Below are 26,249 nucleotides of genomic sequence, written 5' to 3' on the forward strand. Positions count from 1 at the left end.
AAACGAGGTTCCCCGAAAGAGACGCCTGCGGGCAGCTTCGCACCTGCCCATTCTGCGTCCTCCTGGCTGGCGGCGGGTGCGCAGGTCGGGGGCGATTATTCAGACATTTAATTTCTGTACGCACACATTTTGGGTTTCAGTGGGCCACGCTCTGGTCCGGCGGGTCCACAGCCCTGTCCCCTTCCCATGAGGTGAAATGTCCACCTGAGGGTACAAGGCGCCAGGCAAGTGTCTGAGGTCACCGAGAACGGCCGTTTGGGACGCGCTGACTCACGCAGAAGCCCACACGGGGTCCCGACGAGGAGACAGGGGCCGTGGGTGTCCCTGAGAAAGGGGAGGGGACAGGGACGTCTACAGAAGGGCGGTGTGGCCATCGGGGGGGGGCAGATCACAGGACACAGTGACGCCGACTCGAAACAGCGTCCTTAATCCTCGGTCCAGAGTCACCGGTGCCGGAGCCGTGACACCTGCTTTCTCGTCACCCCTGCAAACGGGTCTTTGGAATGCCAGGTCGCTCAGGCGCCGTCCGAAGGCGACTCTGTCCCGTGTTAACATCCCGAGGGTTTGAGGGTGAGACGAGCAGGTGGCCCCCCAGGGACGGCCGCTCCGGCTTCCTTTCCAAGGGGCCCCGTGTGCGACCGGTTAAACTGTCCCCAACTGTCATACAGGTGGCATCACCGCCAGCATCGAGAATTTCTGAGAAATTTCTGAGAATTTCTGAGACGTGCACAGCCCCCCGGGGCAGGGAGCCGTGTTATCTGCGTGTGCACAGCCCCCCGCCTCCCCGGCAAGCGGCGTGTGTTGAAACATGTAGGTCTTCCTGCAAAAGCCTGAATTCTGTGCAGCGATTTTTTTTTTGGGGGGGGGTGTGTGTGTTTTGTTTTTTCTCACCCTTTTGCAGAACTGCCTGCTTTGACCATTTCTACAGCAAGCCCTAAACGGTGGGAAAGTAGCTTGCTCCACGTTTTAAATGCGTGTTTTTAGCAAAGGGGCACGTTGCGCAATGCCAGGCGTGGGGGGCCTTCCGGTGTCCACCCCACCCCTGATTCTGGAGTCGTGGGGCTTGTTAGCCCTGAAGGCCATGCAGAAGGAAGTAGGACTGTGGTTGAGGGGGCCGGGGGGGCCCACGGGGCCCGGACGCAGGCCGGGGTGTTCCCCGAGGCCAGCCCTCTCTGCCCGTTCTTCTGTGCAAGAGACGCCCGTGGACGGGGGGAGGAAGCTCGCACACACCCTCCTCCCTCCCTGCCACGACCCGCCTCTGACCTGCGGGTCCTGGGAGGGGTCCCAGGCCTGCAGATTTCGGGGTCCCAGCCGCCAGTGTCCTGAGGCCGCTGAGCAGAGATGTGGGTGCTCACTGCAGCTTCCGCCAACGTCGGGGGCATCTCATTTATTGTTTCCAGGTTCCCTCGTTCACTGCTTTCATCTGGGAGTTGTTGGGGGGGGGCGCTTTCAGAATTGGGGTGTCGGGAGGAAAGGGTACTAGTTAACCCCAGTTTCTGTCCGCCCGCGTCCGGCCTGGCCGGCCCTGCCCACGTCCCCGCTGGCTGCCACACGCAGGTGCCCGTGGGTCTCGGCTTCTGCCCGGTGCTCGCCTTATTCACCCCGTCAAGTTCTCCCCGGAGGCGGCAGCTCGGCTCAGGAAGGACCTCCGCCCCTGAGCGGGGGCCCGGCCTCTGCGGGTGACGGCCCCCTGTGCACGGAGCCGTGTCTACTTCCTTCTCTTCGTTTCACGCGGTGACGTCGGGGCCACAGGGCCAGAGATTTGCTCCTACGCCAGTCCCGACGTTGCCGTGGCGATGCCGGTCCTTGGATGAGCGTGACGTGTAGTCACTAGGCTCGGAGCCAAGCGGCTGCCCTCCGAGCCTGGGTGGGCCTCGCCTAATCAGGTGAAGGCCTCAAGGGCCAAAAAACACTGAGGTCCCTAGAGGAAGAGGGATTCCTGCCTTAGATGGCCTTGCCATGCGAGCTGCAAAGTCACCTGGTGCCCGGGTCTGCAGCCTGCTGGTCTACCCTGCAGGCTTCGGACTTGCCAGTCTACACATCCGCCATCGAATAGGCCAGTTCTTTAAAATAAATGTCCATCTCTCTCTCTCTCTCTCTCTCTCTCTCTCTCTGCGCCACAAACCCATGGATGTTATCAAAACACCTGGACAGGGGCCAAAAAGGCAAAGACGTCTTTGCTCTTTGTTTTTCTTCTTTTTTAATTTTTTTTTACAGAACACTGCATCATACGGCACAATCCTGGACGTTGGTTCCTTTCTTTCTTTCTTTCTTTCTTTCTTTCTTTCTTTCTTTCTTTCTTTCTTTCTTTCTTTCTTTCTTTCCTCCCTCCCTCCCTCCCTCCCTCCCTCCCTCCCTTCCTTCCTTCCTTCCTGCCTTTGTTTTCTTTCTTTCCCTTTTTGAGACTAAAAGTTCCTGCTCTGAGGTAATCGCAGACTCGCTCGCAGCTGCAGGAAAGACTGCGGTGAACCCCCACGTGTGCCTTCCGTGACCCCCCCCACCCCGGGGTCACCTCGCCCGCCTGTCCTGCACGTATCGGGCCACGACACCGACCTGCGACGTCTCCTGCGCTCCGTCCCGCTCGGGCTCCCCGGCTCCGAGCCGTCCTGGTCCGTGTGCTCGTGCGTCGAGTCCCAGTGATGCCGCCATCACGTGTGGCTCTGTGAATTCGCCGTCACGGCCGGGACGGAGGACGGCGCCACCCCCACCGGGGTCCCGCGGTGGCCTTTCCGTAGCTCGACCCCGTCCGTCCCATGTGACCCTGACCCCGGCACCTCCCCCCGGCCCGCCACGCATCCGTCCTGCTCACGTAGCTGCCATTTCAACCACGTCCTACAAACGGAGTCAGGCCCGTGCAAACGCTTGCGAAATGGCCTTTTCTGTGTGTTTTTCCGCCCAGCATCGTTCCCTGGGGACGGCTCGAGTGTGGGCTTTCCCTCCGCGGACGAGACCGCGTGGCGCATTTGCTTGCCACGTGCCCGTGGGCTCACGCCGGGGGCAGTCGCTGTCACGAGGGGCTTGCCGGGTTCGAGGCCAATTTAGACACCTTCCCGGCCTGTCTCCTAAGAGATCCGGTCTTGCTGCGTTTCCACGGCGACCCACCCCGGGTGGGGCCCTGCTGCTCCCTCTCGGTGACGGAAACTGACATCCTCGCCGCCGTTAGTTTGCGTGAGGTCCCGTGTCGTCCTCCGTATCTACGTTTTATCCAGTATCTGCGAATTCCTCGTTCGTTTCCTGAGCATATTTGTGAATTCGTGCATTCCTTTGCGTGGTTTTTGGGAGGGTGTTAGACGGCCTCCTACGGTTTTACGAGACGTCTTCGTATAGGAAGAGCGAATTCGTAATCCTCTTTGCTGCAATTTGTCATCTGCCTTTTTGGTGTTTTTCAGGCCGTTTTGGGTCCGCAGAATTAAACATTGTTTTCTCAGGCTTGGTTAGAGATACGGGACTTTCCCTCCATGACGTCTGCGTCCTCCTTAGAAATGCCATCGTTGCTGTTTATGGAAGAAACACAGAAAACACGGCGGCGCATTTTCCTCTGTTTCCGGCGCTGAGTTTGCATGGACTTTGGGCCATGTGTCGGTCATCGCGGTGTGGACAGCCAGGCACACAGGGACTCGGCACCGATTTCCCCGGAGCGGGCCGCGCCCGAGGCGTGAGGTCCGCCGTGCGACGAGTTGGACTCTTCAGTCAGAACCGCGAGCCGAGGGGTGCTGCCCGTGGTCGGGGCGCCCTGCAAACGTCCCGGGGTGTGGGGGGCAGAGCTGGGTGGATGGCCGTGCTCCGGGTTTGCGTGGCGGGGTCGTCCCGATAGGATGGCACGGACGTGGTCACGCGGTGGCCTCGTGGCGCGGCTGTGGACATGCAGCAGCTGACACCGCCGGGCCCCAGGTCCCAGCAGCGGGTGGCGTGGCTGAGATCAAGTTACGGCCGGAATTCGCAGAGTATGATCGAGTTAAGCGGAGGCCCCCAGGGTGGCCATGATCCCGCAGGGCTGTGTCCTCGTAAGAACAGGGGGTGAGGACCCACACACGCTCAGAGGACTCGGGGAGGGGCCGGCGTCTGCGCGCCCAGCAGAGGGGCCCCAGGAGGGACGGGCCCCACTGCCCCTGTGACTGGCCGCCCGCTGGGAGAGAATCTGTGTCCGTTGCTGAGGCCAGTTCGTTTCTGCCCCTGGGCGGTGCAGCCCGAGGAAACTGCTAAGGATTTTGGTCCCAGGAAGTAGGGTGCTGGTGTGACAACGGCCTGGGGGTGCGGGAGGGGGCAGAGGGAGCCGGGAGCCGCCAGAGGCCCTGGGCGTGGACGTCCGCCCTGGGCGGTGTGCGTGGGGCCGATTGCGCCGCCGTAGAAGCCCACCAAGTGTCCTCACGGGCGGAGGGACGTGGCCGGGACGCTGCAGGTGGGGCTGCGAGCCCCCGAGACGGTGGCCGCGAGCATCCGGAGGCCGCGGCGACTCGGGGACCGCGGGAGGCCGGACATAGCCGGCCGTGGGGCGTGGCACCCAGTTTGGACAGGAGGCTGAGCTCAGACACATGGGGGGGGGGAGGCCCTCAGCTCAGGCGCAGCCCAGCCCGCATCCGGCCGAGCACCCCGCTTTTCTTCTCCAGCCGTGAGCGTAACCTGTGTTTGTGCCGCACCCGCCCCGTGTCCACGGGGAGGCGGCCGCGGGCCTGGCTTTGCTGGGCCCGCGCGGGGCGCCCCGGGGTGGGGGACGGCCCGGAGCCGGCGTGCACCCCCCGACCCCATCGGGCTGGCCGCGGGCGGTCTCCGAGTCTCGCCGGGGACGCCGCGCCCTGCGGGACCCTGTCATGTCCGCGCGAAGCGTCTCGCGGGGACGTCCACGTGCATCTGCGCGAGGCTCCGCTGAGGACGCGGCCAGCAGCAGCCGCGTCCGCCGAGGCTTGGGAGACGCACGGGGCCGCCGGAGAGGGGGTTCCCGCTGCCGTCCCTGGGGCTCGCGGTGTCCAGCCGCCCTCGCCTGTGAGGACACGTCCTCCCTCCCCCCTCCCGGGCTGTGGCTCTTGGACCCTGCGACGTTGTCCCCGAACTCGAGGACTTCTGGCCTCGTCCCCTGAAACAGCGTCTCCCCCCGCGTGTTAGCGTGAGTCGGCGCCGCGGAGCCGCGGTCACAGGCGCCGAGCTGCCTCCCTGAGTCCACCGCGCTCTCTGCCGCCGAGCCGCGGGGAGACTCCTTCCTGCGCGAGACCCCGGCCCTCTGTCCGCTCCCAGCATTTCCCGACACCTGTTACGAGTCCGGCGTCTATCTACACGTATCTGTATGGGAATAACATGTTTACATATGTGTCATACGTATATGCTATATATATGTTATTTATATACTGCTTAGTATGAAAAATCAAATCAGGTTTATGATTTTACTTGTGATTTTCATACACTAAAATAAAAACATGAAATATTTAATATTTACATGTAATTCCTTAGAACTAAAATAAAATATAAGACATTGATGACTATTTAAATATAAACATACTTCATTTATATTTGTATGAATTACACATTTTATATAATTGCATTTAGATTTAGATTTATATAAAATGTTTTATGTATATGTTCTATTTATATGAAATGCACTTTCTATATAGCTCATTTATATTTCTATAAAATACACGTTTTACGATATTTCATTTAAATTTCTGTAAAATACATGTTTTACAGACATTTCGTTTAAATTCATATAAAATACATGTTTTACAGATATTTCATTTAAATTTGTATAAAACACACATTTTATATTTTGTTTAAATTTCTATAAAATACGCATTTTACAGATATTTCATTTAATTTCTATAAAATACACATTTTCCAATTATTTCATTTATAGATATTTCTATAAAACACACGTTTTATAGACATTTTATTTAAATGTCTATAAAATATGTTTTACATATATTTCATTTATGTATATTCCTATAAAATACATGTTTTACAGATATTTCATTTAAATTTGTATAAACCACATTTTATATTTTTAAATTGCTATAAAATATGCATTTTACAGATATTTCATTTAAATTTCTGTAAAATACACATTTTACAATTATTTCATTTATATTTCTATAAAATACACGTTTTATAAACATTTTATTTAAATGTCTATAAAACACATTTTATAGACGTTTATATGTATAAAATACACATTTGATGGCTATTTCATTTAAATTTCTATAAAATATGCGTTTTACAGATTTTATTTAGATTTCTGTAAAATATGTGTCTTACAGACATTTCATTTAAAATTCTGTAAAATACGCATTTTACAGGTATTTCATTTAAATTTCTATAAAATACACGTTTTCCAGATATTTCGTTTAGATCGCTTCAAAGCACGCACCTTACAGGTATTTCATTCGCATGGATGACACGTGCGTGTTTTGCACACGGCATTGCCGGCCGAGGAAACGTGCGTTTTGCGCACACGGGTGTGATCTGTGTGCGGCGTCTCCGTGCACGGCCCCGGGCAGGGGCCCTGCCGTGCGCAGCGGTCTGGGGCCACCTGGTCCCGGCCACCGTGCCGCGGGCGCTGCGTTTCCCGCTCGGCGCGTGTGGAGACGCAGGGGCCTCGGGTCCTGCCGGTCCGGCTCCGCCCTGCGATGCGCGTGGACGTCTCCTGCTGCGGGACGGAGCAGGACGTCCTCATTCTGCTGCGACCCGCTCACGATCTCGCACCGAGCAGCTGTTTGCGTCTGGAATGTTCCACCGAATGTTTTCAGACTGCGGCCGACCGCAGCCGAGGAGCGTGGAGTGTGGACGGCCACCCGGGGTCCCCGGCAGAGGGGACCCTGCCGGCTCGCTCTGATGGACGCCTGGCGGGCAAGCCGGGGGCTTCCCGTGGGGCCGCCGTCCCTTTCCTTCATGACCGAGGTGGCCGAGCTCGGGCGGAAGCCTGCGTCGCCCCCACGGGTGGCGGGGTGCGCAACCAGCGGCTCTAAGCCGGCCCTGCGGGCCAGGAGGGTCTGTCACCTGCGCTGGGAGCACAGGAGATCCCTATCCTGGCGCGTGGAGGGGACGGGGGCGGGGCTGGGCACCTCCCATGGTGGACGCGGCTCAGGATGTCCTCGCCCCGTGTGGCCGAGGCTCAAGGTCTGACTGACCTCGGTCTGCACGTGGCAGAAGTCGGGAACCAACGAGGCTGGCTCAAAGGACACATGTGTCCGAAAGGGCTCTGGAGATCACCCCGTTTCCCTCCGAGGTGCTTTAGCCGCTGTGCACTCCCACGCGGAGAGTATTGGGGGGTGCCCGGCGCCCACCGCCAGACGCATGTGATGGTGAAGCCTTTGACCTTCCGCCCACGCTACACGCGACGTGGCCTCTCGGTGGCTTTAACGAACATGCGTTTCATGAGCCGCGAAGCCAAGCGTATGTTTTCCAGGGCCATTCGGACGCGTTTTTATGGAAATGGTTCCTTTTGCCCGTTTCCTCCGTAGGGTGCTTGACATTCTTCTTGATCTGGAGGAGCTGCCTTCGTGTCAGACACACGGCCCTTGGCACGTGAGACCGGCTGCAGACCCCCCCCCCCCGCCTCCATCCCGCGTTTCTGACTTTGCGAAATGTTTTCCTCTGTGCGTAACGCACGTTTTGAGTAGTTGAATTTATCCACTTATTCTCGCCCACTTTGCCTTCCAGTCGGGAAGGTGTTTCCTCCTCTGAGTTAAAAACACGTGGACGTGTGCTTTCCGCTAGTGTTCTCGCCGTTGACATTTTACCCCTCTGGGGATTGTTCCGATGGCCACCGCAAGGCACGCGTCTAATTTTACCTTCGTTCACAGAGGCCCCTTAGCTGTCCCACGGGCACGTGCTAAGGAGCCCAGCTGTGGGGCGCGAGTCGCCTGCGGGGCAGCGGGTAGACAGAGGCCCGTGCCCACGGCGGGGGACAGTCACGCTGCTCCGTGTCCCGGGGCGCCCCCACCCCCGGGTGCCGGCCCTGCCCTCCGCGCCTGCCCGTCTCTTCCCGCAGCCACCACGCGAACGCTGGGGCCCGTCCCCACATCCCCATGTCCCCCCGCCTCCCGCCGGGCCCTGCTGCTTCCCGGGCCGCACTCCAGGGCGCCGTGGGAACGGCGAGGCGCCCACGGTGTGGTCCCCGCTCTGGTGCCTGCCCCCCACCCCGGACGTGACCGATCACTCGACATCCACTTCCGGACGCAGACATGCGGAATCACGGCCGCCGGAGGGGGTCCCCCGGGGCGCCTCGCCCGCGGCCACAGCTCAGACCTCTCTGCGGGTCATGTGGGCAGCACCTTCCAGCATGTTCTGCCGAAGGCACCGGCAGGGGCGGAGCCAGAGGGATGGGGGGGCGTCCTTCCCAGACCGTGAGCAGCCGGGGGGACCCGTCCCCGGGCCCGTGGGCATCAAGCCGGGCGCACAGGGCACCGCGGCACCTGCGGGGGCCACGACGCCCCCCCAGCCCCCACCCCCCCCCGCCCCCCGCCCTCAGCCTCACTCTGCCTCTTTCTCTCTCCTCCCCAGTGTTCTCGCCCCAGCCGGATCGCGTCGCCATCGTGACGGGCGGCACCGACGGGATCGGCTTCGCCACCGCCAAGCGCCTGGCGCGACTCGGCATGACCGTGATCCTAGGTGACGTGGGGGTCCCCTCGAGGGCGTGCGGCTGTGTGTGCATGTGTGTGCGCGTGTGTCTCTCTGTGTGCATGTGTGCACACGTGCGTGTGTGCAGGTGGTGTGTGTACGTGCGCGCACATGTGCACGTGTGCGCACATGTGTGCACATATGTGTCTGTGTGAGTGTGCGCTTATGTGTGCATACATGTGTGTGATAATGTGTGTGAGTGTGTGTGCGTGTGTGCATGTGTGTCTGTGTGAGTGTGTCTGCGTGCATGTGTGTGTATGAGTGTGTCGTCTGTGTGTGCGTGCATGGGTGTGTGTCTGCGTGCATGTCCATGTGTATGAGTGTGGTGTGTGTGCGTGTGCGTGCGTGTGCGTGCGTGTGAGAGCCACTGGGAGAAACGGCGCCCAGTCTGAGGGCGTCTGTCGGGGCGGACAGAACCAGGCTGCGGCCTGGGTGAAGTAACCGACAGGCGTTTACGGCCCCACGCCCTGGAGGCTGACCTCCGAGACGCAGGCGTGGCCGGGCCCCTCCCCCCCCCCACCGGGGCCTGTCCCCTGGGCGTGTGGACGCGGCCCCTCCCCTTGTCCTCACGCGCTCGTCCCTCTGTGTGCATCTGTCCGTCCCCATCTCTTCATAAGGACACAGTCCTGTGGGACCAGGGCCACCCATGTGACCTCATTTTCACCTGAGTCTCCCCCGTGAAGGCCCCGTCTGCACGTGCGGCCTCTTCCTGAGGCGCGAAGTCAGAGCCTCTTCCTGGTCCATTCAGTTTCAGGTTCTTTAATCCCGAATCTCTGAGCAGTAACAGAACATCGGTGACTTGCTAAAGCGTCCACCGCAAGCACAGTCACGTTGCCACGGACACGTCGACGGTTCCATTTCCCGTCCGTTTGCAAGACCTCAGGTCTGACCGTCTCGGGATGTCGTTTTGGTGGAGAGTGCTTTTTTCTTCATGATTCTTAACGAATGGTCACGTAAGGTCTCACCAGGGCCAGGCCATAAATACGATAATAAGACTCTCTCCCCGTCGGGTAGAAAGCGAGCCGTGGCCCCTACGGAAGCGGGCGTGGCTGGGCGACCTCGAAACACGGGTCATAACGGCCGGCGGTGTTTGGCAGCTTCTGAACGAGCTCCGCCCTAAGTGGTCTTTGTGTTTTTTGTCCCCGTGTAGCTGGAAATAACGAGCCGAAGGCCGAGGAAGCCGTGGCGAGGATAAAGGAGGAGACCTTGAACGACAGAGGTACCGACCGCTATAGGGCGCGAGCAGCGTCGCGGACATGAGGTGGGAGGGGCTGGCCGAGAGCCCGAGCAGAAGCGGGAGGAACCGGCCGTGGACGTGGCCTGGGGGGCGGGGGGCCGGCATGCGGGGCAGGCCGCAGAGCCCCGAGCAGCAGCGGGAGGGACCGGCCGTGGACGTGGCCTTGGGGTGGGGTGCGGGGGGCCGGCATGCGGGGCTCGGCCGCAGAGCCCCGAGCAGCAGCGGGAGGGACCGGCCGTGGACGTGGGCCTGGGGGGGGGTGCGGGGGGCGGTGCCTCTGCTTCTCGCCTTTTTCCTTTTCTCCTCGGCGTCTCATAAAGTGCGAACGATCGTTTTAAATGACGGTTTAAAGGGCGATTCCCCGGAGGTCGCCTCTGTCGCGCGGCTCGCGGGGCGAGGCTCGTCCGGGGTCCGTGTGGCTGGCTAGAAAGCTCGGGCGGTCCCCACGTGCTCACAGAGCTGTCCCCGAAGCGTCGTTGACCGGAGAACTGTCCGAAAGGCTGCGTCGCGGTCGCTCGGGGGCTTCGGTTGTGTGTCGTGGGGTTCGGCGCGGGCGGCGGCGGGTTAAAGCGAGAGACCTTGGGCAGCTTGTGCCCGTGCTGGGGACGGGGCTAGCCTGGGTCCCCGAGGCGTGAGGCGTGGCTTCACGCTCCCCTCCGGGACATGGCGTGTTCCCCGAGTCGAAGCCGGTGTCATGTCCCCCACCCATCGGCTCATTTTCCCTTCGTACCGAGTGACACAGAGCGGGGCCGTGAAGCTGGCGTGCGGGGGCTGGTTGCGTGTGTGTAAACAGGCGTGTGCACGCGTACACACAGCGCCACACGCCGCAGACCCACTGAGGCGGTCACCACGTACGGAGAGGGCGGGCGGGGGCCGGGGTCTGACCCAGCGCGACGGGGGTCTCTCCCCTGGGGTCGGGGGACTCGGTCCAGCGAGGCAGTGAGCTGGACTGCGTCTGCACACACACACACATGCATGTGCACGCACACACACACCCACAGATATAAGCTACCCTCGTGGGCATTGCCCGAGCGTGAAAGCAACGCATTTGCTTCCGACTTTTGGAGGCTGCTCGGTGGGGACCGGTCACCTCTACTCCTGGGCTGTCACCCAGTCACAGACGGAGGACGCTGAGGCTGGGCCAGGTGGGGGCAGTCCGCGGAGTCCTCAGACTCACCTCCCCCGCGGCCGAGGCCGCGTGCAGACCCAGGAGGCTCCAGACCCGTCAGCTCCGCGTGGCCGCGACTCCCTGTCTCTCTCTCTCTTCCTCCTGCCAATGTCTCCGTCCCCCGTGGGCCGCTGCCGAAGGCTGCCGTCCCTCAAGCTGTGGTTTCTGAAGCCGCGGCCACGGGCAAGTCCAGGGCTGTTCTGTGTCCCTCACAGTCCAGAAGCCCGGACGCCTCCGGGGAGGACGCCTGCCCCGGGACGCGCCTGCGGTGGCTTCTTCACCTGCCGCTTCTTTCTGCCAAAGTTGGGATCCCCTCCCCCAGGGGGAAGCCCAGGCTCCCGTGTGACCGGCCACAACACCGGTTGGGGGTCCCAGGAGACGGGTGGGGGGTCCCAGGAGAAGGCTGCTTGCTCTGAGCAAGCAGACACCCTTCGATCAAAGGAAAGAGCCCCCGAATCGTGATGCTGTGCCATTTTACGTGACTAGGAATTTCCATGTATTCTTAACATTTTTTGGGGGGGGCGGGAGAGTGGTCGTGTCAGGGGTGGGGTCTTGGATGGGACGATGGATTCCTTTGGGTAGATGCTGAGTGCTACTGAGAGAGGCTGTTCTGACTTGATGGGTGCCCCCCAAACCCCAAATACATCATCATTGAGGAAACGGGTACAAGAATTGTGGTTCATCCGTACGATGGAATATTCCTCAGCCGTGAAAAGGAAGGAGATTCTGATATTCACCGCAACATGGATGAACCCCGAAAACATGGTGCTCAGTGACAACCCAGTCGTAAAGGGACAAAACGACTTGATTCCGCTTAACGCGCGGTCCCTAGCGGATTCGGCTCACACGGACTGTACGAGTGTCGGGAGCCACGGCCCGGGAAAGGTGGAGGTTCACGCGCACAGTTTCGGTCGGCAATGCCAGGAAAAGTGGGTGCGAGAGAACAGTATTTTACCACAAGCTTCTTCCACTGGGTCCCTCGGCCCATCCCACGGGCCCCTTTAAATGGGACCAAAAATAACCCATAGGACCCGCTCTCCTGTGGTACCCACAAGGCTCGGGGGAAGCCCGGCCGCCACGGAGCCACCTCCGCCCTGACGCCCAGTGCCTTTCTCGGGAGTGAGCTGGGCACCTGCGCTCTGCCCTGCAGTCACAAGAGTCAGGATCGGGGGGTGTCTCTGGAGGCCGCCTCCCGGCCAGTGGACTGCGGGGCGCAGAGCAGGCAGCCGTCTCTCCAGACGCGAATCCTCTACAAATCGACTCTGTCCTCACGCCGGTCCCTCTGTGCGTCTTGCTGAGGCCTCAGAGCCCTGGACCCACCCGCTCACCCCCACCCCATTTTCTCGGTAAACATTTGCCCTTGGGTTGCCGTCCACTTCATGTCCCTTTGTCTCTAACCTTGGTGCCTCTCGTGATGGTAGGGGGGAGGAGACCCTTTTAATATTTAATTTTAGTGAATAAAGACGGAATTCCCCAATGCCCAGGCGCCATTAATTTTTGACAGTTGCCCTTTTAAAGTGTGTGGACGGAGAGAGAATTCGTCGCCGGTAACGAAATACTTCGTGAGCCATAGAAATGGAATGTCGCGCTCCTAGTCCACGCCGCACTGTGTGCGATGCCGCGAAAATATTCAGAGAATTTAGGTTGCTCTTAAGTCCTCGAACTCATAGGAAATGGAAAAAAGCATCTGGCCGAGCACTCGGGGGAATGAAGTCGGAACTAGGAAGCAGGGATGTGGACGTGACGGCATTGCAGAGAAACGAAACGGGGACGGGGACGGACAGAGAAGCCACCCACGGAATGCACGGTGGTTTCTTAGCAAGAAGAAGAAGAATCCGCGAAACAGTTACTCGCCTTTCCCCTCCCGTTTACGAAAAGGAAGAACCCACGAGAGTGTCTTGGCACACGAAAGGGGAGATGTCCTCTGTTGAAAGGGCGATCGACACTTGGCCAGTCAGGAATTGTTTCCTGACTCTGAGCTAATATAGGTGATGACCAGTTACAAGAGGACGTCTCATTCCAATAGATAGATAGATAGATAGATAGATAGATAGATGAGAGAGAGAGAGAGAGATGATAGATGATAGATAGATAGACAGGTTGATAGATACATGACTATATTGTCCCAGATGGATGCAATAGAACTCGAGATCATACACAGATCAGCACACGCTGAAACCGCGGAAGTCAGAACTCGCCACCGGAAAAGGCTCCCGCTTTTGACATTGTTGCTGTGTACTTTCCCCAAACCTCCAAGGAAAAGCTAACCCTGGGCTCTGCACAGTCGGACCCTGCACTGCATCTGGCCCTCCGGTTGTCGTTGCAAATAAAGTTTTATTGAGACCCGGCCCCGTGCACTCATTCATCGTCTATGGCTGTGTTCGCCTGAGGACAGAATTGAGATTTGACAGAGACGATGAGGCCCACGAAGCTGAGAATAGTTACTCCTCAGCCTTTTCTGCCAAAAGTTTGCCAGTCTTTGATCGACGCCATTCAAAGCGACCAGGGCCCCCCAACTTATGTTATGAGATAAATAAAGTCTTTTCCCCAAACGGGCAGTTTTCGAAGCAAAGTCATAGACAAACTCGACTTACCAAGCTAGATACAAGATGTCTGGCTTGCCTTTAGCTTTTGGACAAAGCTCCTGATAAAGAGCGCCCCGACAAAGTCACACCTTTATTCGTTTACAGGACAAAACGCGTATTTCTCTCAGAACACAGCACCGAGGCGTTGAGGGTCACTACACTCGACGCCTGAATTGAATGGGTAACGAATGGGTCTATATCCCTCAGGCTGGTTGGTTGGCTCTGGCCGCCCAGCACCCTGAGATGAGAAGGGGTCCCGCGAGCGGTCAGTGACGTCTGCTGTGGCGACGGGATCAGGACCGTGGCTCACATGCTACACTCTGGACACGCTGGACGGTCGCGTCACCACCACGGTAAACCAGAAATCGTCGCAGGTGGCGTCAGCCCCTCCCACCCGGCAGCTGGTTCCCGGGGCCCTTTCCCAGGCTTCGCCCCTGTCTGGCAACGAGTGGGTGCTCAGAAAATGGACATATGTAACACGATCGGACATGCTCGGGGTCGTCGCCCAGCTGGAATTTACGTGGGGGTTGGAAAGGCAAATGCGTCGAATCGGAGCCCAGTTTTCTGGGTTAGCAACACTCGAGAAACCCTCGGACGGGGTGTCCTTTAAGGAGCCGTCTTAAAATACTCGGTTCCGGCACCCGCCGCGGTGCCCCATCCTCTGACTTCCCGCCCTCCGCTGGCGCACCCCCGTGCACGTCCTCCTGCGCTGCTGCCCCTCACACGGGTGCTGCGCCCCTCGGCATGCATCCCGACATGTCACGCCGCACACCTGTGCTGGGCAGCGCACCCGCGCGCATGGCGCTAGCTCCCACGGAGGGCGGTGTTTCTCTTTTTTCTGCACGACCCGTGCCGGCTAGACCTCTCTGCCTACCCAGCACGTTCACGATGCAGCGTCGTCCTCTCCCTGATCCGGTCAGCGGTGCCACCACCTCCCAGACGTAGGCTAGACCCTGGGTTCCCCTGATGAAGGGGGTGGTGGTGATGATGGTGGTGATGGTGATGGAGATGATGATGATGATGGTAGTGATGATGGAGATTGTGATGATGGTCATCGTTATGATGGTGATGGTGATGATGATCGTGATAGCGATGATGGTGATGATGGTGAAGGTGGTGATGATGATGGTGATGGTGGTGATGATGGTGGTGATGGTGATGGTGATGGTGGTGATGATGATGGTGATGATGGTGATGATGGTGATGATGATGGTGAAGGTGGTGATGATGATGGTGATGATGGTGATGATGGTGATGATGATGGTGAAGGTGGTGATGATGATGGTGATGATGGTGATGATGGTGATGATGATGGTGAAGGTGGTGATGATGATGGTGATGATGGTGATGATGGTGATGATGGTGATGATGGTGATGATGATGGTGAAGGTGGTGATGATGATGGTGATGATGGTGATGATGGTGATGATGGTGGTGATGGTGCTGATGATGGAGATTATGATTATGGTCATGGTTATCATGATGATGGTGATGGTGATGATGGTGGTGAAGGTGGTGATGGTGGTGATTATGATGATGATGATGATGGTGATGGTGGTGATGGTGATGCCGATGATTACTGCTCTCTCCTGTGACATTGTTAATGTCATATACAATCACATAATTTGGGGCTTGATGCCCAGACACACCCGTGAGCTCCCTGCGATGCCTTCGGCTGCTCACCCTGGATGTCACGTTCAGGAGTCTCGCCCTGTAATGATTTTCTCCTCTGTGCGACCAGACACTCATTAATTCTGTGGCTTCACTGTGCCCTGTGTTGGGATCGTGTTTAATTTAAGATAATTGTCACACTGAATACTGCGAGAGGCTAATCCAAACTGCATTTGCCCTTGGCTACGGCATAGTCTTAACGTTTCAGCCTTTCCTGTCAAGCTGAATTTTTGCAACTTTTAACGCGACCCGAGAGCACGGCCTTTTCCTCCGAGGCTCCCAGGAGGGACCCGATTCGCGTTCGTTTTCCCCGGCACCTTCGTCGCTTGGCCAGGAGGGTGGCGATTAGATGTTTCGTCTCATGTGACAGGGGCTCCGGGCCAGCGAGGCACCAGCCTTGCTTTTGCGTGAAGCAGGCGTCGGACATGCTGGGAGTCACCCCGGCAGCTGGATACGCTTCGCATCGATTAAACTAGAGTCTCTCGACACTACACGAGACAAGCAGTGTGCCCGTTGCGCCCCGGCTTCCTTATCTTAGCTGCCACTGTAACCCCACTTCTCTGCTGTTCTGCGGCAGGAGTTTGCAGCTCATAACATGCTTCTTTTTAAAGCTTTTCTCAGTGAAATCAGTGGCATCTGAGATTGTGTTGGCCCGGGCGCACCTGAGCCCAGACACAGGACGCGCCCTCTGGGGAAATGCATGTCGCAGAAAATTGATCATGGGGACTCCCCTCGGCGAAGCCCCTCCTGAGAAGCAGTCTCGGTGCTTGGGTCCGTGGTTTCATTCCTGGGAAGGAGCTGCGTTCGAGAGCGACATTGTCCGCAGTGCGTGAGCCGAGCGGCGTGGGAGCCGCGTGAGCCGACAGGGACACGTCCTCTCCCGGCTCTGCAGACCCAAGTCCACTCGCGCTGTGGGCAGCGTGGGCTCCTCTCCTTCCTTCCCTCCGGCACGTTCTCTCTCTTACGGGTGCCGGGGGGCGCTCACCCTTGTCCGCCTACTGCTGCCGTGTGAGCGGCGTCTGCACAGGGCCATGCGCCTTGTCCCATGATCTGCTGACTGCAGGCGGACCGTGCCCGTCCGGCCGGTCCCCAGACGTGGGCAGGACAGGGAGGCCGGGCCGTGCGAAGTCCCCCGCGTCCATTGCGGGGGGCTCTGACCCGCACGAGCATCGCGAGCTGCACGCCTGCTTCTCTCTCGTGCGTCTTCGCCCCGAGACACACACTCGGGGGCGCCCACGACTGTGCCCGTGCGGGGCGACCTGGGGGCTGCTCTCGCTCCCAGGGCCACACAGCCCTGCAGGACCGGACGTGCCGCCCCCGACCTCTGATGAAGGTCACCGTGCAGCTTGCAGATGCAGGGCTCCCCGAGGAGGGGCTCGCGGGGATGCACAGGGGGCGTCAGAGCCTCCGTGGCAGGAAGGGCCGTGGTGTCACAGAGCACAGAGCTCGGCCCGCAGGGACGCTGAACAGCCCGGTGCCCCTGACGGAAACACGCGGTCACGGCACGGCACACGGGCACTTTCTGTTTGCCACTCGCGTGGAATGCCTCTCGCTCCATCTTTCCCCATGTGTCTGTCTCTGTTGGTCCTTCTCCCGATTGCCTATCAATTATGAATCATCTCTCTCTCTCTCTCTCTCTCTCTCTCTCTCTCTCTCTCTGTGTATCTATCCGTGTGTGTATGTATCGATGTATCGTCTTCTATCAATCATGTGTTTGTGTGACTATCATTCATTATCCATCATCCACCCATCTCTCTCTCTCTCTCTCTATCTCTCTGTGTCTGTCTCTCTCTCTCGGTCTCTCTCCCTCCCTCTTCCTTCTCCCTGTCGCTCTCACACACACACACACACACACACACACACACACACGCACAGACCCTGTACAACCTAGAAGGCCGCAGACCCACGCTGCGCTCAGCCCCACGGCCCTGTACAAATTTCGCTTCGGTAACAAAAGGGTCACGTGCTCCCCGCATCCCATCTTTCTCTCCGTGGGAGTCGGGGGCCCCTGGGCGGAAGGCGCAGGGAGCCCTTTCTTCTGCGAGAAAGCGAGAGCCGGGGAAAATTGCCCTTTTCATCTGCGTTTCGGCAGAAACAGTGTGACAACAATGGTGGCTCCGGGCCAGTGAGTCAACATCGCAGGCACATTTTATGTCCTGTGGGGTCTCATGAGCCCCACCGAGCCGCGTGCTTTCCTGGCTGAGACGAGGTGGGACCCGGCAGAGCAAGCGGACGTGCAGCGGGAAGCAGCGGAGCACCCCGGACCAGCGCCGGGCTCCCCGCCCAGGAAGCCGGTCTCGTTACTTCCCCCGTCGGCGCGAAAGGCATTTCAATTTCCTTTTTTGTTTTTATTGGAGCGTGGCTGGCGTGCACCGTGATGATGTTAACGTCGGCTGCGCCCTGCGGTGACCCGACATGTGTGCACCTCGCAGTCTCCTGCAGAAGAGCAGCGTCTTGTCGTCAGCGACAACGCGATGGCCGTGGCGGGCGCCGCGCCGAGCGAGGCGAGGCCTCACGTGGTGTGGGCAGGCGGTGACCCCACGGGGACGTGTGTGCCGGTGGCCCTCGCGGGCTCCCCTTGGGGGACGCGCTCAGCGCTTCCCGTGGGCCGATTGCGGACCAGCGCGTTTATTTCTAGATGAGGCCAGGAGTGGACACGTCAGGGCCAGTGTTGGCTCGAGGACGCCCATCGCGGGGCGGGGGACGCGGAGGCCGATGGGGAAGGAGGCCGTGCCGCCGTCCCCGCCTCCCCGGCCCCCAGCACCTGCTCACCGTCCGCACGTCGTCTCTGCGGTGGCCGCGGCCGCGCCGGGCCTGCCCCGCTGTGTCGCATGTCGGGGGCCGCCTGCTGCTCACGCTCCGGCCACCTTGGCCTGAGACTCAGCCTCACCTCCCCGTCGCCGCCCAGAAGGCTGACAGCCCGCCGGAGACCCCACGCGGCCGCAGCTCGTCGGCCGGCTCGGCGATCGGGCAGCACTTTGGACAAGGAGAATCAGGACGACACAGGGCGGCTGTGGCCCGCAGCATGTGACTGTACCGCCTGTAACATGTGACGGCACCGCCTGTAACATGTGACGGCCCCGCCTGTAACGTGACAGCGCCACCTGTAACATGTGACTGAACCACCTGTAACATGTGATGGCACCGCCTGTAACGTGACGGCGCCGCCTGTAACATGTGACTGCACCGCCTGTAACATGTGACTGCACCGCCTGTAACATGTGACTGCACCGCCTGTAACATGACGGCGCCACCTGCAACATGTGACTGAACCACCTGTAACATGTGATGGCACCGCCTGTAACGTGACGGCGCCACCTGTAACATGTGACGGCACCACCTGTAACACATGACTGCACCGCCTGTAACATGACGGCGCCACCTGCAACATGTGACGGCACCGCCTGTAACGTGACGCGCCGCCTGTAACATGTGACGGCCCCGCCTGTAACGTGACGGCGCCGCCTGTAACATGTGACTGCACCACCTGTAACATGTGACTGCACCGCCTGTAACATGTGACTGCACCGCCTGTAACATGACGGCGCCACCTGCAACATGTGACGGCACCGCCTGTAACGTGACGGCGCCGCCTGTAACATGTGACGGCCCCGCCTGCGCCGTGCGACGGCCCCGCCACATCTCGGCCGTCCTGGAACCTGCGGCTGCTGCGCGCCCTCCGCAGCCCAGCCCCGGCCTCCCCTTCCTCGGCCGCGGGCGGGAAGGCTCTGCTTTCCCCGACGCGGCTGCGACGTGCAGAATCTGCTCGAAGCCGAGCGCCAACGTGGCGTCGGGGGTGTCCAGCCCCGGGCGCCGCCTTTCCCCACGCGACCCCTCTTTTCCGATCCGCGGGCCCCGGAGGCCTCGTGGCGGAGGCACGTAGCATGGGCCCGGCGCCGCGGCGCGCGGAGGAAATCAAGCCCTAATTGAAGGGAGGATGAGACGCCTCGCAGTCTCCGAGACGCGGCCGCCCTCGTAATTAATTTCGGAAGGGAAGGAAATGAAACGCTTTGCCAGTTGCTGAATAGCTCCGGCGTGCTTTTTATTAGATTCTGCGTTTTCTGCATGTTCAATTACGAGGGCCCGTCATCAGCCCGTCAATCAGAGCACTTACTCGGCTCCTCGTCGCCCCTTTTGAATCGTGCTGCGTTCCGTTTGGGAGCGAGACGGGGGGTTCCCAGGGGACGGGGTGCAGCTCGGGGTGCGGCCACGGGGGTCCCTCAGCCACAGCGCGCTGGCCGGGCGTCAGCCTTCGGCCCCCGCCAGACTCCTCTCCAAGTGGGGCCTTTCTTCTCCCTCATTAAGATTCCAATGTCTAAATCCATGAAAATGGAAACTCTTTTTTTTTTTAGGTTAACAACTTCTATTCTTTTTTTTTTTTTTTTTTTTTTTTACGCCCACACCACCTGGTCTCCCTAGGCGGCCTCCCATCCAAGTCCTGACCAGGCCCCACCCTTCTTAGCTCCCGAGATCAGACGGGATCGGGCATTCCCTGAGCAGTGCCCCCTCCCACATGCTCCACCCCGTTCCCGTGCGGGTGACGACAGCCTGTGGGAATCGGGGTGCCATGCGGCGGCGGCCCCGGAATGAACAGAGACCTCATCCGGTGATGCCTGGACGGACAGCAGCGCGCAGAGGCCGCTGGCCACCTCGCAGTGCACTAATCAAGAAGGGATCCAGGGTGGGAGGCGTGCGGTGGGGGCTCCCGGGTCTGGCCGGTTTCGAACCGTGCCCCCCGAGGGGCAGGAAGGGGCTCCTCCCTCCCCACTGTGCGCAGATGCGCGGCTCCGAGCCCGCCAGCCCCGCCGGCGTCCGCGGCTGCGGCGAGGCCTTCCCTCCGGATTTGCTGTTCTTTACGTCCTCGCGTGCGTCTTAGGGGCAAGTCGGAGCGGGGTGCCGGGGACCCCGGCCCAGGTGGCTGTGTGTTGTAGACCGTGCCTCCCAGCCGCCCGCGCACAGCTCCCTGTCCCCGATAGGTCCCAGACGGACTCCTGTGGGCGGAACAGAAACGAGTCACTAGAAAAATGAATGTTACTAACGTGCCGAACCGCAGCACCGAGAGATGCTTTTTTCCCTCATCCCTGGAGGATTCGGCAACCGTGAACGGGTCATCGGCTGGTTTTCCACGCGCTTATCCTCGGTGTGTGAAGGAGGCTTGGTGGAGGCTTGGCGGACGGTGAGAAGCGCTGTGCGGGGTGGCGCCCTGTGCGGACCGTGGCCGGAGGGTGTGTGGGCCGGACCTGCCCGCCCCTCCCCCCTGCGTCTCCCTAAATGCTCACGCGACGCCGCTGCCTCCTCGGTGGCCAGGGCCGGGGCGCACATCGGCCGCGCCCCGCACGCCGAGGACGCCGGGCGCAGCGGGCAGCCCGAAACGTCCCTTCCGCGTGAGACCTGGCCCGCGGCTTCCGACACCCGGAGCCTCCCACGCGCGGGCTCTTCGCTGGCTCTGTGACTCTCCCGGCGTTCGACGCTGGTCACGAGACAACAGAACTTGGCGGCGGCATGTGTGGCCCCCGGGGGGCGCCCTGCGGCGGGCGTGGGTGTCGGCACGCGGGGACCACGTCGCCGTCCGTTCTGGGGTGCTGGGGTTCACGTGAGCGCTTCGTCGGGAGCTGGGCTGGGGGCCCCAAAGCCGCCCTTCCGCGGGGCACAGGTGACCATGCAGGGGCACCGGGCAGGCTGCAGGGCCGTGTGGCCGGGGTCCTCGCCGGAACGCAGGCTCCCCGCTAAGCCGAGCTAACACGGCCGTGGCTCGCACCGCGTTATCGTTGGCTGAGGTGCCGGCTTCCCTGTGGCCGCCGTCCCGGCCCTGTGGCCATGTCCCAGCTGGGGGGCCGCGTCTTCGAGGCCAGCAGGACCCTCTGTCTCCCGCCGGTCCGCCCGCCAGGGGCGTCTCACATAACGAACGTGCTCATGGGACCAGGCAGCGGCGGACGCACGTCGTCTTTGTCAGGGAAGGGAGCCAGTCGAGGGAGGGATGTCCCAGTCCCTGCCCTACTGTGTGCAGGGGACAGGTCACCGGCCACAGCCATGCTGAGGGAAGGGGCATCGTGCCAGGCCCTGACTCGCTGCGGGCGCGGGGTCCGTCCTCACCCGGGGCCCCGCCGTCTCTCGGCCACGGGGGTCCGGGGGCCGCGGTTGCAGACGCCGGCCACGGCCGCGGGGGGCTAATGGCCAGTCTGTCGCTCTGCAGTGGACTTTCTGTACTGCGACCTGGCGTCCCTGAGGTCCGTGCGGTGCTTCGTCGACGCGTTCAAGAGGAAGAACCTCCCCCTGCATGTGCTGGTCAACAACGGTGAGTCCGGCGGGCCCGCGGGGCGGGGAGGGGGCTCGGGGCGGCCGGTCCCAGGGCAGCCTCGCGGGCGGCCTCGCGGGCGCGCAAGCGAGTCCCCGACCCGGCCCGCGTGCGTGGCGTGCGGGGCTCGTGGGCTGAGCGCGGCCGGTTTAACACGGTACTTTGTGGCGATGCTGTGGTCCCGTCCCGCGAGGCGCACCGGGGACCCGCCCAGGGCTGGGCGTGCGCATGCTCACCACCTCATAACCGAGCCCTGGGCACGCTCACACCGGACTTGTCGCCGAGCCGAGTCCAGGCCCCTCACGGCCGCTGAGCCCGCATTTCCTCCGCCCCGGCGACGGCCGCGTCTCGTCGTCGGCACGAGCTGCCCGGGTCGCGCGGTGCCGCCGCCCCCCACGCTGAGCCCTGAGCCGCATCGGGGCCACGTGTGCTCGCCGACGTGCCCCCCGCCCGCGCCTCTCGTCCTCCGCGGCCGTCAAGTTAACGCACAAGATTCATCCAGGCTCGGCGCAGTGAGGATGCATGGTGCCTACGTGTGCAAGATGCACGCGGACAACCGGAGCGGCCACGGAGAGGCTGGGCGCGTGCCGAGCCAATGGGAGTGTGCGAAGGACGTAGAAACCCAAATCCGCACAGTGAGGGGGCAGGGGGCTGGACGCCAGGCAAACGGGGAGCTGCAGCCACTGCTCCCGCCCGCGGCCACCGCGCGGTCAGTATCCGAGACGTCAGCGTCCGAGGCAGCCGGTCCGGGTCTGCAGAGTCCTGCGGAAGCCGCCGCCGAGGACCGTCCTCCGGACGTCAAGCTGCCCGCAGTGCGACTGGCCCACGGCAGCTGCGTGGCTGGATCCACCACCGCGACCGGCCACAGGAACGAGGCCAGGTGACCAGGAGCCCAGACTCAGTGCCGTTCCTTATCTGTAGCTCCCGAAGACGGGCCGAGGACGTCGCCAATGCAAAGTGTTTCAGACGGGAGACGTTTTGACCGCACGAGTGACGAATCTGGGTTGCAGCCGGGGCTGGCAGGAGCGAAGCCACAGGGCTGTGTTCGTGGCCGCTGCGTGCGCCGGGCTCCACGTGGCCTGTGTCCAGGGAGGGACCCTGTCCTGCAGCCGGACAAACCGTCTGCACAGGCAGCTGCATGTGCGCTTACACACACGCACAAATGCACACGTACACAAATGCACACAAATGCACATGCGTCCAGTGTGGTGTGTGAAAGGGCGCACACTTGCACACACCTAAGTAGTAGATATATGCACATATCTATGTACACACACGTGGGATGCATGCCCACAAACACACACACCTGTGCACGCACTTCTACATGGAGAGACGTGGACACACACACATACGAACCCACACACAAGTGCAAACACAGAAATAAATCTGCAAAGGAAAATACACACAGAAACATGAAAACATGTGGGCATGCCAACGTAGACACATGTATGCGTCATGCATTACACACATATGCACACGCAAAGGCATCAACCGTGAACAAGTATGCATATGCAAACATGTCTGCTCATGCACTTACAAACACGAGCCATTTAAATATGCAAATGCACACAGCCACGCACATGCATATGCATGAGTTAAATGCAAATGCACGTAGATGTGCAGATTCCTGGCCGTACCTGCGCTGCACATGGAAGAGAAAATGCATGCGTGAAGTCACAGGTATTCACAGAAACGTGTGTGCATGCACATTCACGTGCACACACGCATGGAAACAGAAATATGCAGGAACGTGTGTTGTTACATTTGCACGAGGGTACAAACACGGCTCGAGTACACGTGTGTGCACATGCATGTCACGTTCCCCACGGGGCGCCCTGAGGACCGACTCGTTTGGGGGGCCGCCCCGTGCGTGGCGGGGCGCCCGCGCCTGTCCCCTGACGCTCTGAGCGCCCTGTGTCCCCAGCCGGCGTGATGATGGTCCCACAGAGAAGGACCGTGGACGGCTTCGAGGAGCACTTCGGCGTGAACTACCTGGGCCACTTCCTGCTGACCCGCCTCCTGCTGGACACGCTGGTGCGGTCGGGGCGAGCCGGCCGCAGCGCCCGCGTGGTCACCGTTTCCTCGGCCACGCACTACGTCGGCACGCTGGACCTGGACGACCTTCAGAGCAGGTGCGTGCGGCCTCCCCGCGTCCCCTCCCCCCCCGACCCCCGGCCGCGGCCGGCGAGCACGGTCACCGTCGGCCGCACGCCGGGCCACGCCCCGCGGAAGTGACGCCCGTGTCCGGCCTGTGGCCGTTCGTTTCTAACCCGTGTCACAGTGGCGGCTGCCACGGCGATGCCCACGGGGCGACTGAGCATTTTCCTCCGCCCAGTGCACGGCTCCGAGCGAATCGCCGTCAGCTGCTTTTCCCATGCGACGGGGCGCACGCCCCTGTTCCGCCCGCCTGATCTCCCCGGGATTCCCAGGCGATCGTCAGCGGAGCTGAACTTCCCGCCGTGGGTCCCGGGCGGCCGGGCGGCTGCACAGCCCCCTCCTTACGGCCGCGGCAGTCAGGGCCGTCGGGCGCTCCGCGCAGGACTCCGTGTGCCCTGCGGTGCCCGTCGATTGCTTCCGACGTTGGCTCGTTTGCATCTGTCTCTCCTCTTCGGCCTCTGATAATGACGGTGTCACTAGGTCCAGGGCCACCTGGTCCAGGGCAACTCATCTTTCTTCTGTATCTGTTAGAATTTTCCTACATATGATCAAACAACGGGCGCCAAGCATTGTTTTCTTTCAGAAACGTTTATCACGCGGGGACGAGGCCATTTAGAGTGGCGGGTTTCACGGTGTGGTCCCCGGACCAGCAGCATGCGCACCCCGCCGCCTGAGAAGTGGTTAGCAGTATGGATGCTCAGAATTACCACCCCGGACCCGCGGAGCCACGACTCGGGGTGTGGGGTCAGGCGGCTGAGTTTTGACGAGCCCTCGGAGAGGCTCTGATGCCCGCGACAACTTGAGAACCACTCGCGTTTCAGGCGTAAGTGCCTCTCTCTGCAGAAAGAGTCACTTCTCGGCTTGCACCCGGTGTAGACCGCACTGCTGATTGCTGTTAATTGGCAGGATTGATTTGCCGGCTTGCAAATCAAGTGTTCTTGGAAAGGCATAAGTCAGGGTGTCCTAAAGCTCTCCAGAATCCAAGCAGCTCAATACCCACGAGAGGGCTCGTCTGCTCAGCCCGGCTGTACCAGCACCTTCCTCCAAGGGAGAAGGTGGGCAGGACCTCCGGGGATTCCTCAGCGTCCGTGGGCTCGGCTCACGACGTAACAGGTCGCTGTGTTAAAAAAAAAAATAAGTCGTATTTTGGGGAGAAGACGTAAAATGTTAAGCCCAATGCATTACATTATACCTAAGTGTCCGTTTATAAGAGAGAGCGAGAGACAGACAGACAGACAGACAGAACTGCATTTATTTTAAGAAATCGGCTCACAGAGAGAGAGGCTGGTGAGTCCTACATCTTCAGGGTCGACCAGCAGCTTAGAATCGATGCTGTCGCCTTGAACCTCAAGGCCGACGACTTAAACAGAAGTATCATGCTGCTGCCTTGAGGCCTAATTTCTCCTCCTTCTGACGGGGGGACGGGGGACTCGCTCGTCTCCCAAGGCCTTCAACTGATTGGGCGAGGCCCACCCACTGCGGGACGGGCAGTCTGCTTTATCCCAAGTCTACTAATTTCGGTGTTAATCACATCTAAAAAGTATCTGTAGACCAACGTCCAGGCCAGCGTCTGACCGCACCCCTGGGCACCGTGGCCTGGCCACGCCGACGTGTGTATGAACCACGGCAGCGTGGCTGAGGCCAGGACCTCTGGACACGCGATGGTGACCGGCAGCTCATGGCGTCCGGGACACCCTCTGCCTGCCGCCTGCCCCGACTCTGGCTTGTCTGCGTGCTGAGCGTCCTGTACCTACGGGCGCCTCGGGGCCAGCGGGCCCCCTATGGGTGTGGTCTGAGTCTCCCAGCTTTGCCCCCTACCCCGAGGTGCTGCCCTGCCCAGCCCGTTGGGACAGTTTGTCGTGATTATCATCCGACCCTCCCATCTTAACGCAGATGGCTGTTAACGGGGCAAAGAAGGAAACAGGGCCATCCTGTGCCCTCCTCGGACCGAAAGCAGGCGAGTCCCCGGTCCTGGCTCTCGTCCCCAGAGCGGAAGGGGTGGATCATGCCTGCGAGGTTAGCAGCATGTCCCAGACCGAGGTGCAGCTGCTGAGCGAGCCCCCGACGACGATGTGGGGTCCCTCCACCTCATGCCCTCGTCCTCCAAGGTCCTGCTGGAGGGCAGGGCTCGGCGCAGACGCCCTCGGCACGGCCACTCTGTGCCGTCCGGGGGGCAAGGCCTCCCCCGATGCGTTGCTCTCCCCGACGCGCTCACCCCCCGCACTGGCCCCCCCCCCCCCGAGGACGGACAAGGCTCATCCACGCCGCGTCCTGTCTGCTCTCGGCATTGCCGGCACCCAGAATGTCACCAGGGAGCCCACGTTGCCACGGCGCCGACCCGAGTCCTCTGCCTTCTTGGAAGGGTGTCTGCTCTTCGTGTGCCGGGGGACGACAGGAAGTCGCTTCCCTCGGGTGCTCGAGGCGGGAGTGCGAAGCCGGGGTGTCGGCAGGGCGGGCTCTTTCCGGGCGCCCCGAGGGACGGCCCGCCGAAGCCTGTGGCGGGGTCCGCGGTGCTTGGGACCCGCGGCTCGT

The 26,249-nt window shown here is 60.6% G+C and overlaps 1 protein-coding gene across 1 annotated transcript in view; it reads left to right on the forward strand.

Annotated features, from left to right (window-relative positions):
• DHRSX (dehydrogenase/reductase X-linked) overlaps positions 1 to 26,249 on the forward strand; it is a 42,730-nt gene that overhangs the window by 8,441 nt on the left and 8,040 nt on the right. The window contains exons 2-5 of the mRNA XM_036235724.1: positions 8,488 to 8,595; positions 9,755 to 9,823; positions 21,459 to 21,560; positions 23,485 to 23,692. Of these exons, the coding sequence (XP_036091617.1) occupies positions 8,488 to 8,595; positions 9,755 to 9,823; positions 21,459 to 21,560; positions 23,485 to 23,692 (487 nt within the window). The remainder of the gene's footprint in view (positions 1 to 8,487; positions 8,596 to 9,754; positions 9,824 to 21,458; positions 21,561 to 23,484; positions 23,693 to 26,249) is intronic.

The sequence above is a fragment of the Rousettus aegyptiacus genome, unplaced genomic scaffold, assembly GCF_014176215.1.
Source record: "Rousettus aegyptiacus isolate mRouAeg1 unplaced genomic scaffold, mRouAeg1.p scaffold_m13_p_19, whole genome shotgun sequence".
Lineage (NCBI taxonomy): Eukaryota > Metazoa > Chordata > Mammalia > Chiroptera > Pteropodidae > Rousettus > Rousettus aegyptiacus.